Genomic DNA, 13382 nt, shown 5'->3' on the forward strand with positions numbered 1-13382 from the left:
CACTTTAATCAGTCTGAATAAGCTCTTTTGCACTACAAACCTTTTATTTTTTTTATTTTTATTTTTTCTGTATGCACCAAGGGTCTGAGAGTAACGCAATTTCAATTCTCTGTGTGTATGTGCTGTACATATGGAAGCATTGACAATAAAGCAGACTTGACTTGATCTGACTACAACTAAAATTTTGAAGGGGTTACAGCTGTGAAAAATTTGTTGGAATTTTCACTGCACTGGTGTGATCTTGGTCCACTCTTCTTCCATTCTCTTCTATATAGTTGGTAACTGTAGTGGGTTCCTTAGCCACAACTTTGTTGCCAAGAATTCTCCAGAGATTTTCAGTTGGGTCTAGATCCCTGGGCTGGCCATTTCATTATTTCACTGTTCTTGAAAACTGCTTTATCCGTTTTGCAGTGTGACGGGGCATTGTCCTGCATGAAAATTTCAGGCTATTGGGCGATTAACGCAGGAAAGGAACTGTTTATCAGATCCTCCTTCAGCAACATGCATTTACATTCATCCTGCCATGTAGCTGTATAAAAGGCCCAACTCCTGCTGCATTAATTAATTAGTGTCAATGTAAAGCTGCAATATTCTAGAAATCTCAGATTTGGAATAACTAGCTTCTTTTGCAATGCTGAAAGAGTCATCCCTTTGGCCTTCATCTGGACCACCTCCTGTTGCAGGGTTTCAGAGTGGCCCGCTATCTCAGTGAAAATTAGAGGAATGCTGCCAGTTAAATAGGGGTTGTCATATAATTAAGGATATTAGCACCAGGTTCAAGTACAGTTCTTATACTGTACTTGAGAATACATTTATGAAATATGCTTTAAGTACTATCCTTTTACTCCTGTTAAGATAACTTCAAATGAGGACCAAGGAGAGACATTGAAATTTAGGAAATTGTAGGTTGTTCTCTAATTTTGATCTACACTGTATATTGGAATATTCTTAAGTTCAAAGCATCATCAGGTGCACTCAAAGCATCTGCACTTCTTTTGTTGTTCCGAAGTGGCATTGCTTCATTGATACTAGAAGATAATCAAATGACTTCAGTGTTTCCATTTCCTTTTTCAGGTTCACACAGTATAAACCCAATGAAGCTTCATGAAACACCAACCACTTTAGGCAAAATAAAAGAACTTTGGAGTGCCGATTCATAACAGTTTCTATAGTGTCTGCAACTCCATGCTTGACTGTTTTTATGTCTTGCCAGTTAAGTTTTATAGATCTCAGCCATTCTCTACCAAATAATGGTGGGGCATCACTGTTAACCACATACAGTGGCAATCGCGCAGATTTATTATTTAATTTTACTGCTACATTGATGACCCCTACTGGTGTTAGTGCTTCTCCAGTGTATGTTTTTAAGATTGTGGTCGGCTGCAGTGGAATATGCTGCAAGTCATTAATATACTGTATATTTTGAGATTAAGGACACTGCAGCACATGTATCCAATTCCATCTCAATAATTTTTCCTTCAATTTGTGGAGTTATACAAATGTGTGCGAGTTGCTCTCTTTTGGTTATCATATACAGTGACATTTCCTTCTCTGTATCTGTACTCGACTCGCCACTTTGTTTTCCTCCAGCATCCAGATGATGTAGGCTACCCATGTCTTATCACTTTTACTCCGTCTTTTACATGGCTTAAACTTTTTCTCGTGCTTTCTCTCTCTCAAAGTTTCTTTTATTACACATGCGTCCGATGTGGCCTTTCTTTCCACAGGAATGGCAGGCTTGATCTTTGTACCAGCCATCATCTGTGTGGTTCATTTTTCCACATCTATAACAGCAGAAACGGCGAGAAAGACCATGGCAGCTGCCATCTGGGGATGCCACCGGAAGTGGCGCTGCGACCTGCCGCTGCCAGGATAAACGAGTCATAGTCGTCTGGGTTTTGAATTGAAGATGGTAATAATTTCGTCATAATCCAAATTTTCTGTTAGTATAGATGGCTGTTTTATTATCCTATAAACATTCAGTGGAGCTGCTAGTTGGAATCAGGACAGAGCTATCGGCGCGAAGAACGTAACCCAGTCAAGTTAAACATCGGTCCGACGGCAACGTCATGTCCCTAGCCAAAAATAGTAGCGATAGGATGGCACAAATCGTTTAAAATATGTAACAGAACATTTCAAATGCATTCAGATACGTTTGTAATCGTCTACAAATAACGTCAAAAGACATCCGTGCAACTTTCATTTTGGAACTATTTTTCAACCATGACGGGACGTGTCGAAGGGACGTCTTTTCAACGGTAGATTGTATATGTTACATTATGCCAGTAGGTGGCGACCAGTGACTATTAAAACGTATTTTATGTCCGAATCATTCATTTTTTTTTTAATCAGTCTCTGCTGAAGATCGTGTGCAGCGGCGCGTTATATCGACTGCCTAATAGTATTAGCCTGGGTTGGGCGTAAACTGCCCATTTACCAGCTAGCCGGGCAGCTAACTCAGCTAGCGAGCGCATCAACGGACAGTCCAGGTAAATGATCGGATTAATTCAGCCTTCAGCCACATTCGCTTGTCTAATAAAGTGAAATGGGTGTGTATTGGTGTTTTAGCCCTCTGTGTTACATGACATCCTGAAATCTGACAGTGACAGCTCGAGTTATAATGGCACGACGAGAGAGTTAGCTTCATACACCTAGCCAGTCTTGTTTCAGTTGCAGTTTTTGACATGTTATTTTAATCACTCTTGATTTTGTTTAACGAGCATGTTGACCATCAGATGGACCGCATGTAGCTTAAACTAACCCATCGAGTTGGTTGTAAATAAGTAGTTAACAGTCATGTGTAACGTATTATCAGTCATGTTTAATATGTAGACTTGTATTTGCTTGTTTTCTATATGCTCTCTCCGTGAAATTCTCACACATGGATGTTTGGCTGTAAAATGGTCTACTAGTTAAATACAAATTCCATAAAATTTGATTTAATTTGTAATTTTTAACACACTAGGATTGATATTCATGATATTAATGTACTGTTACTGGACAAGTGTTTCCTCCACATTTGTTTGGCGAAAAAGTCTACATCTCTACATAACTGAATTATATGATTTATTTTTTTATTTTTTTCAGCATGTGATAATCCTACATTTATGAGGGGCAAGTTGACTGAAGTGTCAAGAGGACAGCATACCCAGCACTGAGGGTCGCTGTCTATGTGCAGTTTTGGATTTCCTCTTAGATTTATCCACAGTGTCATATTTCTGTGTTGAGAAGAAGACTGAGCAGGATGACTAGAACTGAAGGTATGGAGAGCTGTTTATGTCATTCATCACATAGGTTTTTATTCAGGAAGGATTTTGCAAGAAATATTTTGCAAATTAAGTTATGATGAATGTACCGACAGATAGACGCATGGAGAATTATCATGCCACTGTTGTTTGATGTGCTGAGTGTCCTGAATATCTTGACTGTAGTGGCGTGTATTATTGCTCAAAGGCGCGCACACACATACAGACAGTGATGTGACCTTGGGAAGCTATGAGAACGGGACTGGGGGAGAGAGTGATGGAGAGGATAAGCTGACCCATTTCAGTCACAGAAAATACAGTGCTTTTGAAGGCGTAGGGGTGTAACGATTCATTTGTTTTCAAGATAGACTAGTTACAAATCCTGCAGATGCACTTCATCCATCTTGAAATATGACTTTTAAATAATTAAGGCTCTATAATCCGTTCAAATGCTAGAATTTGCGATTTAAGATTGCATACTGTATTTTAAAATTATTTTGATAAATTAGGTTACAGGGTGAAATAATAAGGATGTTTATCCAGCAGGGCCTCAAGTTAAAATTCAGTAGCTAGTTTAGCTGTTGTTAACAACATGCTTATATGTCAGAAATGTTTTTAAAGTGAATCTACACAATATCACAGAAATAAATTTGCTCTGCTGCTGAATATCTGTCTTATAGGCACAAGGCTGCAGGCCAAAATCTTCATGTATTAGTTCATGAGTCAACTAGTTTTCTAACAAGACAACTAGTACTTTAAAGGGAATTAACCTAAAAAAGAACATTTGAAAATGTGTCTTGAAATGTATCCTCTTTTAAAGCACTGCTTCTATAGCCATACAAATGTCTTTGGTCATTGTGTTGTATCTTGCTCTTTTTCTTGACCAACCTGCTGTGATTGGTGTGTTATAGTGTTATTACGATGATGTGCCATGTTAAAAATAGTCCATTTGCTGAATCCAATTACTTGTGCAATCAGACTGAATTTATAAAATTAGCTTTTGAATCAAATCTAATGAATCATAAATCAAATTGAGTTCCTGTTGCTCAGCTGCCTGGTAGAGCATGGCACTAGCAACAGCGAGGTCATGGATTGGAATTCAGGGAAACACATAGAAATGTATACCATGAAAGATGCTTTGAATAAAACCACGTGCTAAATGGATGAATGTAAAAAATATTATTGTCTGTCAACATAAAGAAAAAAATGCATGGCCAACTTTTGAAAGTTTAGAAAGAGCTTTCTCACAATGTAATATGAACACATTTGCCACTATTGGCTTGTTGTGACCTTTTCTTTTGTCATTATGAGATGAAGGAGAGTTAAATATCAACTCTAAGCTACTAGAACAGACTGGTGACAAGAATGTTGCTCACACAAGTCTCTGAAGGTACATTGCACTCATTTTTTGGGCTGATAGAACTGGTGTGACAGCACCTCAGGGTGTTCTTGGGTGTGTGCAGGGTCTGTTAAACTGCTGTTGAGTTGAATATGATTGTGTTATAGAATAGCTGTGCCAAGCATGTGCGTCACTCTGTCACTCGTTCGTTTAATTATGCATGTAGGACACAGACACATCAACACTCTTCTCCGGGTAAAGCTTCACAGACACGACTGTTCATTCACCGCATGTGTCACCTTGCTATCGTTCCACTCCCACATCTGGAGGATACTGTGTTTCTGAACTAATTAAGGTCAGGGTTTGTTTACTGCTAAACTAGGTGTGGGTTTGTTTCCTGCTTAACTAGGTGTAGGACTTTAGGTTAGTCTGGATTGTTGGACATGTTTCTCATTTTCTGTTTGACCATGGATGGTTGATCTTGGTGTGGTTGGGATTTAGCTTCGCAAGATGATTTTTGGCAGTGCCGCCTGTTTGCAAAGGCTAAGAAGAATCATTTGAATATTTCCCAGAACACTCAAGATGGTGAGCTTGACGTTCATGAAGTGCTGTAAACCACTAGTGCAATGTGCAACAGTAGAATTTGGATATGAAATCCCATTCATTTAAAATGGGAAAGTTTTATGCATGTAATTTCATTTTGAAGTTAGTTGGTTTGGTTCATATCTTAGTATTCTTTATAGAGTGCAACAGTCAGGTTCCAAAAGTAAAAATGCCATTAGTTTTCTCCATAGGGGAATTGATTTTGAACAATATCTTATCCACCTTATTTTTCACGTAAGCACGGGTGCCGCCGTTTTCGAACTATAATGTGTCAGCTTTCTGGTAAAGCACTTCTGCTAATAGTAGTTGTATTGTGATTCTGTAGTTTTGCGTTTACTATGTAGATTTTACAGGCTAGTTTACTTTTAATATGGACCACAGAAAGACTGGCATACTTTGTGTAGTTAGGGGGTGTCATAATAGCTGGTTCAAGCGTAAAAAATACCTGCAAGACACTTGTTTTGACCAATTCGTAAATTGCATAAACAATTATGAACAAAACAGCATCATGTATTTATGCATTGCTTAATACAAAGAGCCGAATCATCCATCACGTAGATTGCATTTAAAAACATAAGAGACGCAGTGAAAAGGAATAAATCTCCACAAATTTGTGACGTGTTTTCTAAAAGTTTAAACCGTTTTAACTTTGCATGGCTACATCTCGTGTGTGAGACGCGAGTGCAGCAGTCATATTTGCCCGTCTAAAAAATGCGCTGAATATGCATCTGTTTTGAATCGCTTGGTTTCGGTTTTCACCTAATCAATCATCTTCTCCGCATTGAGCTTATATATTTCTGTAATATTTTGAATGCATAACACAGCAGCGACGCGTCTCGTGGGCTAGACTAACAAAACATTAAACTACAACAACGTCACTTACAACATCATCACCGCATCTCGCGCACCACTGATGACTCTCCCTGACACACTCCTAACATTCAAATGCAAATGTTTATTTTAAATTCGACTAATATTCTTTTTTCTTTTTTCTTTTTCCACTTCACAATCTCTTCGTCACAGGCAGGCACAGCGCTCATTTCAGCATGTGTTCATGTTTGTGTGTGTTGTCTGCGTCACTCATTGCACGTGCCAATATCGTGCGCTATATCGAACATTTTTTATATCGTTATCAAAGGTGTACCGTCGATAAATATTGATACCGTTTTATCGCCCAGGCCTATAATCCATGCACCAGAGCTGAATGTGGATGTGGAGCACCCTATGATTTGCACGCCCCTCCGAAGGGAGAAGAATCTCGTCTGCTTTGGTTAAAAGCCTTAAACTTAAAGAAACCACCGAAATTTCCTTACTTTTGCGCTTTCCACTTCGTTGATGGCAGACCCACGAAAAATCATCCATTACCTGAGAAAGGATGCTCCAGTGAAGACTCTGAAGCGATGTCTCGTCAGGATTTATCCACAAACAGGTATGTTACAGCTTCTTGTTAAGTTATGTGCTCTAACAAAAGACATTGTTTAAACTAGCTTTAGCTATTTCTTTATCGATGACACTCCTATTGGGCATGAATAATATTTAGTGCTAAGCTGAAGTTGTTGATTACAGTAGAAAACTTTTACAAAAAAGCTCATAGAGGGATAGCTCAAATTAAAATTCTGTTATTTACTTACTCTCGAGTTGTTCCAAACCTGTGTTAATTTCTTTTTGCTGCTGAACACAAAGGAAGATATTTCGAAGAATGTTTGTAACCAAGCAAATCTTGGGTCCCATTCACTTCCATAGTAGTAAGAAATAATACTATGGAAGTGAATGGGACCCAGGAATAGTTTGTATATTAACATTATTCCAAATATCCTCCTTTGTGTTCAGTAGAACAAAGAAATTTATACAGGTTTAGAACAACTCGAGGTTGAGTAAATGATGAAAATGTTCATTTTTGGGTGAACTATCCCATAAAGCCAGGTACTGTGATTGTATTTAATAAAAAATACCACTGTACTGCGACTGGAACACCATGGTGCCATGTACAAAATACTTTTGCTACTTTTTTGTAATACTTTTTGTAAATAGGGGGTGGAGAATTTATCAGTTTCTCCTGAGCATCTGACTGACTTCAGTGTCGTGTTTTGCAGATGATGAGCAAGGTGACCATGAGACCGCACAAACGGAGCCATTGCAGCTGCCCCTTCAGTACAGTGATGCCGGCACTCAGTGGGAGGTCCAGGCATTGACAGACCACACTTTTGCCTCAGGGGATAAAATAATGTTACACAAGGCAACACAGTTCCACAGTGAAGATCCCTTAACCCTTGCCATTCTCAAGAATGACTCTAGCTCTTTATTGTACACTGGCTTCACCCTTAGTGTCTTTAAAAAGCATGTTAAATATCTCCAGCAATTCTACACTTCCAATTTTAAGATGCACATAATGGATCAAATTCTGATGACCATGATGAAGCTGAAGTTGAATTTACTTCAAGGAGATCTTGCTGAACGCTTTGTTGTGTCCCAGAGTGTAGTAAGCCAAATTATCTCCTGCTGGATTGATACAATGGAGGAGCACATGAGTCTACATTCCATGGCATTTTATATGAAATTTAGAATGCTGTAGTAATTTTGGATACATTGTGTAGTTGTTTGGAATTATTCAGTGTGACCATTAAATATCTCAAATATTTTCAAGATGTTATATTACTTATTTCTCCTTATGGATGCACACACACAAACACACAATTACAGTGTCAAGGTGCAGTTTATTTAGATTTCCCCCCCCCACTGAAAATGATACAGTTTAGCAATGCTAGGTTAAATAATCGTCAATTTGTCACTTTTTCAAATCTCATGGAAAAAATAGAAAACATTCTGAATAGGTGTGTCAAACGATTAATTGCATCCAAAATAAAAAGTTATATAAATATAAGTACACACATATATTTGAGTTATTTATAACTTTTATTTTGAATGCAGTTAATCAGCCCTAATTCTGCAATGTATAGTAATCAGTTTACGGATAAGGGCAAAAAGATTATTTCATTACTACTTTAAAACTATCAACAAGTGCTTTCACAGATGGAAGAGAAAAAGGAAACCGTAGTCATTTACCAGTTACCTAAATCCTCAATTCAATCACATAACAGTACTGGGACTCATGTCTGCTTTTAACACACAAATTTGCTTTCTATTTCATGTACCAGCACTCGACTGACTTTTTTCGCTGTGCAGGTACTGATATGCCTCGGTGCTTTTATAATTCCGCATCAAAGACCCGTCTACTCCAAGGCACAAAACAAAATAATTAAAAATGTACTCATAAGTTATGGCAGGCCACTTCTTCATTTCATCCTCCCACTGTGATATACACCGCGGGTGTGGTAGATATTTACCGTCACGGCGTTTAAAGGGTTAGTTCACCCAAAAATAAAAATTATCCTGTGTTTTACTCACCCTCGAGGTATCCTATATGTGTAGGACTTTCTTCTTTCAGACGAATCCAGTCGGAGTTAGGCTATATCAAAAAATGTCCTGGCTATTCCAAGCTCTATGACGTATGTATGTCATAGAGCGTACGTAGTGACGTAGTACTCTATGACGTAGTACGTCGGCGTTGCGTGATTAGTGATGAATGCGGAGAGAGAACAAAACAAAACGCCGATCACAAATTAGAAGTACAAACCAAGGATTTGTAAAGAAAAATGTCAGAGGTTTTCGATATAAACCAAGAGGAGACTGGGTTTCCTTTGCTAAAGTAAGGAAACTTTGCTTCCTTTGCTCCTATAAACAAACTCGCGAGACTAGCATATCTCAGAGGCGTGCGCGCTGCTCATACGTCCTGCATCATCCACCGGAACAGTTTCTGCGTACAGATACCGGAAGTGAGAGAAAAGTGTTTATTATGTTTGAAATATGAATATTTTTCTTACAAAAACACATGGATTCGCTACAGGAGGCCTTTATTCACCCCCCGGAGCCGTGTGAGGCATGTTTTTTTATGGTATGTGCGCGCTTTATTTGACGACTTGTGGACTGTTCAACTGCAACACCCGCTGTCTGCAATGATAGAGCTTGAAATAGCTAGGACAGTTTTTTTATATAACTCCGACTGGATTCGTCTGAAAGAAGAAAGTCATATACACCTAGAATGCTTCAAGGGTGAGTAAAACACAGGCTAATTATCATTTTTGGGTGAACTAACCCTTTAATAGTGTTCTGTGTGTGCTCCCACCACAATACTCCTTACGCTACTTAACTACCGGCTAGCGAAACGGAAGTTTAACACATTATAAGGAAGTACGCTATCGTATTTACTTCTGCGTTGCAAAATAAGGTGGATAAACCTTTAAAGACAGACCTGCTGTGAGGTGAGCTACAAGGTTATTAGTTGATGTTTTGTACCTTTTGTTCAATTTTCAAATACTTTTTGCTTCAAATCAATGTGTGTAATGCTGCAATTCAATTTGTAGTGGGGCAGTTTGGTGCATGAGTCATATTGCTTTAACAAAGATCTTTAACTTTATCCCTATGGGAAAAATACATCCGGAACCATGGATGCGGAAAAAGTAGCTGGACACTATTCCACTCTATTGAGGAAGTTATTGGAATCCAAATGGGAAATTAAACAATGGCTGATGAAGAACTGGACAGTAGCTGTTGAACTTATTATGGAGCGCTGTGGTAGTAAGAAGGTTCATGTGCATTAAAGTAAGCTGAATAAAGAGGATTACAGTTGGCAGTTATTCTCTCCATCGAGGCCCATCTTAAGCCTGAGCTCCACCATCAGGTTCAACATATCTTGATTCAACACACCTGAAAATTGGACTTTGTTTTATAAAGGTTCATTTTAGACTTTGGAATGTTTTATGCAACATAAGCAATGTTTGTTTGTTTGTCCACGGCAGCTTACAAAATTAGTGCAGCAAATTTGATCAAGAAAATAAAAAGGTTATTTACGACGGTAATGCACCGTGTCATCTAATGATGTAATCAAAAATGTAATGTAAATGTTCCCGGAAATGACTCGACAACGGCTGACAAAATCATGCATCATAATCCAAACATGAACTCACCCTGTTGTCACTGTGAATCTGTACCATTGAAGTAAATTACTGTCATGTATAATTTTAATCTGACAACCATTTTTCTCCACAGCCAACCCTGAACTGTGAGCCAGTGGAAGCCAGGCTGGACTAATGGTAGGAGACATTATTTATGTCATTGTTACTTTATATCATATTTGTCTTTTGAGATCTGATGTGATATTGTCCTGTATACAGTTCTATGTCTAAACTAATTTAAGCATGTCCAAAACAAATAAGCTGAACATTTAGATGGGTTGTGCTTGATGGACAAACAATTTGTTGCTAGGCCACCTGGGGTTGTAGTATTGCCTCGGCTCCACTGAGGTTTTGTCACCTCGCCTAAGTTCACTTTTGTGTTAAACAATGCCAAACCCATAACTCATCACCTCTACTCACTTAAGTTTTTACGTTAGGGCTGCACGATTAAATGAAATAAGATCTTTATGGCTTAGTGCGATAATCAAATTGCTAATTTATTTGAATAAATAAATGCTCTGCGTGTTTCAGAGTGAGACATGGTACTGTGTTCTTACACGAGAGCATTTCATTTTCTACTGGTTTTTGCAGCATCCCAGAGCGTCTTGGTATGTGGTAAATGCAGCTCCACACAAACTGCATCTCTGCATCTGCTCTGAGTTTTGGTCGCTTTAACTTGAATTTTGGAACATCTTCCCATACTTGTAAGCACTTGCCAACAAAACTGGTTGAAAACAGCCATAAATATTAGTATTGTAATTTTGTAGTTGTAGTTAAAGTAAAATTTTATTAGAATTTTTTTTTTTTCATTTTAGAGTGAATTATTTAAATGATAATAGCCCATTACTTATTTTGTTTTTATTTAGTGTTTTATATTTTAGTTTTTTATATTTTATAGCCATATTTATAAATTAATCACAAAATTCTAGCCAAATTGTACAGTCCTACAAACAAGTACAGCTAACTTGGATTTTAATTTGTTAATCAGAAAAATTGCAATTAATGTTTTTTCTTGAAATTGTGCAGCCCTACTTTAGCGTTCATGCTTCTGACCTTATTCACAAAGGATTTTGATAATGGTTTAAGAAATTTCTGCAATGATTTCCATTAAAGGGTCTAAAATTGCGTAAAATACTGCGTGATGATGTAGAAGTGCTCTAATGTCATTTGACCCCAAGACCCTTCGAGCATTTCAGAAATTAGCACCCTCATGTTTTCTTTGTAGTTCTGTCCCACCTCATTCGCTTGGCAACTCCCATGCTGTAGACTGCTAGTAGTCTGTCAATAGTGATATTGCTAATGTAGTTTTAGTTGGTTGGCTCAGAACCTTCGAGGCGTGGCTTATTTAATCCATGACCTCTGCCATCACTCTCATTAATAGATTGGCGAGACATGATCCTGAATGAAAACGCAATTCATCTGCAACAGGCTGAAGCTGGAAAAAAATGTCAGCTGCAACATTTTGACTCTAAGCCAACCAATGCAATGCTGCTGTTGTGATTTGAGCTCATGTAGTTGTTGCTTGTATTCCATCGCTCACAGCTGCATGACATAATCCATTTTATTTTCCTTCTGTGGTAGACGAGCATGACTTTGCGCCAAACCACAGATGCATGTACGCTCTGAGTCCACCTGACTGCTGCCACCCTCTGCTTCCTGGCTTTTGAAACTGCCTATCAGAGGGCTGGTGGAGGCGGGGCTTAGCTAGACCCCACCCCTGTGCTGACCCTCTGAGTGAGACTGGCGCCTCCTGATGGACCAGGGTGGTAGCGAGCAGCCTGGGGCAGAGGAGCCAGACTCTGGGGGTCGAGCAGAGCGGGAGGCAAGCAGGAGGGCATCCGAGCCTGATCACGGCCTGTCCAAAATTACCCACAATGCCTTGGAGAACATGGGCGCACTGGGCCACGGCCTGAAGCACTTCTTCCAACCTCAGCGCAGACGCTCGTCCATCTCTCCGCACGACTACGCCTCTTCCTCCACAGGCCCCATCCCTGAGCCCCCAGAGGCAGGGCCAGAGTTGGGGGAAGCGCCTGCCGTAGCGGTCGCCACCCCTAACTCTGACCCCCACACTTCCGCCCCCCCTGCAGCTCTGAGCCGCGTGCTGCAGCAGATTCGAGGCCCCCCCATGATGAAGAGAGGGACCAGCCTGCAGAGCCGCCGCAGCAAGGCAGGGGGGGGAGGGGAGGCCCCCCAGAAAGGCAGCCCCCAGATCCACAGGCGCAGTACCCAGGAGACCTTGCTGCAGGCGGGACGACCACGTTCCTCCTCCACCACCGATACACCCAGCAGCCCAGCTTTGGCAGACATGTTGCTGACCTCGGGGTACCACTCCACCGAGGAGGCTGATCGGGTAAGTGCCACATGAACGGCACAGGTTTGTCTAGGTGATTTCTTCCATGATTGCGCTGTGATGGTCATTGTTGGTGGCCAAGCTGCAGTTTCCCAAAGTTTCATGGACAGAAAAGTGATGTTGGACAGTAAAAAAAAAATCATGAACCTCTTTTAGATAAGTTGTCAGTTAGGCAAAAAATGACCTTGCTGGGTAACACTGATGAGGTTTTCATAAAGAATGTGTTTAAAATGGCAAACCAATCAGTACTATTTTTGCTATAAATGTCTTTGGCTGCATTCGAAAGCTCTAAAATGCTGCCTTTAGTGGCAGCATTCCAAGGCGGGAAGGCATCAAGGCAGGTCCGAATCCAAATTCTGCTTCTCTTCCTGTTTCCGGAGGTACCTTCTTCTGATCGAATTATGAAGGCAGCGTGGATGTATCCTTCGCTGCCTTTGATATCCCACATTCCTCTGCATTCAATTCCGTGATTTTTAAGCTAAAAAAAAAAATAAAGGTGGTGTCTGAAAGTTGCGTTTGGTGGTCAGTTCATTTCTAGTGAGAAATCTGTATTATAGTAATTAAATATTTGTTTAGTTGTCATCAAAACTCATTCTATTTTGTTGTGGAGCATTAAACCGTTACTCTGCCTCAGAAGCCTGTCCGAAATCAGTTTATGAGGTGCCTTCGTGCAAAAACATTGCCTAAAAGGGCAGCAAGTCAGCTGCCAAGGCTTTCAGACAAAGCTTTTGTTTTCAATTAAAAGTATTTCTTTGAGTTTTCTGTATTATTATAACTGAATTTAAATAATCTTCTTGAACTTGTATTAAACTTGTAAAAATATTCAACGTAAA

General features: G+C 39.6%; 1 protein-coding gene across 3 annotated transcripts in view; it reads left to right on the forward strand.

The window, feature by feature from the left end:
* The window catches only part of LOC107600292 (transmembrane and coiled-coil domains protein 1-like), a 19047-nt gene that overhangs the window by 1229 nt on the left and 4436 nt on the right, over nucleotides 1–13382 (forward strand). The window contains exons 1-4 of one of the 3 annotated variants that reach the window (XM_016292152.1): nucleotides 2352–2489; nucleotides 3088–3260; nucleotides 10294–10337; nucleotides 11781–12549. In XM_016292152.1, the coding sequence (XP_016147638.1) occupies nucleotides 11953–12549 (597 nt within the window). In that variant the 5' untranslated portion in view covers nucleotides 2352–2489; nucleotides 3088–3260; nucleotides 10294–10337; nucleotides 11781–11952. The other 2 variants (XM_016292153.1, XM_016292151.1) reach the window with 2 other exon arrangements.

This window comes from Sinocyclocheilus grahami, unplaced genomic scaffold, assembly GCF_001515645.1.
Source record: "Sinocyclocheilus grahami isolate Dianchi unplaced genomic scaffold, SAMN03320097.WGS_v1.1 scaffold281.1, whole genome shotgun sequence".
Taxonomy (NCBI): Eukaryota; Metazoa; Chordata; class Actinopteri; order Cypriniformes; family Cyprinidae; genus Sinocyclocheilus; species Sinocyclocheilus grahami.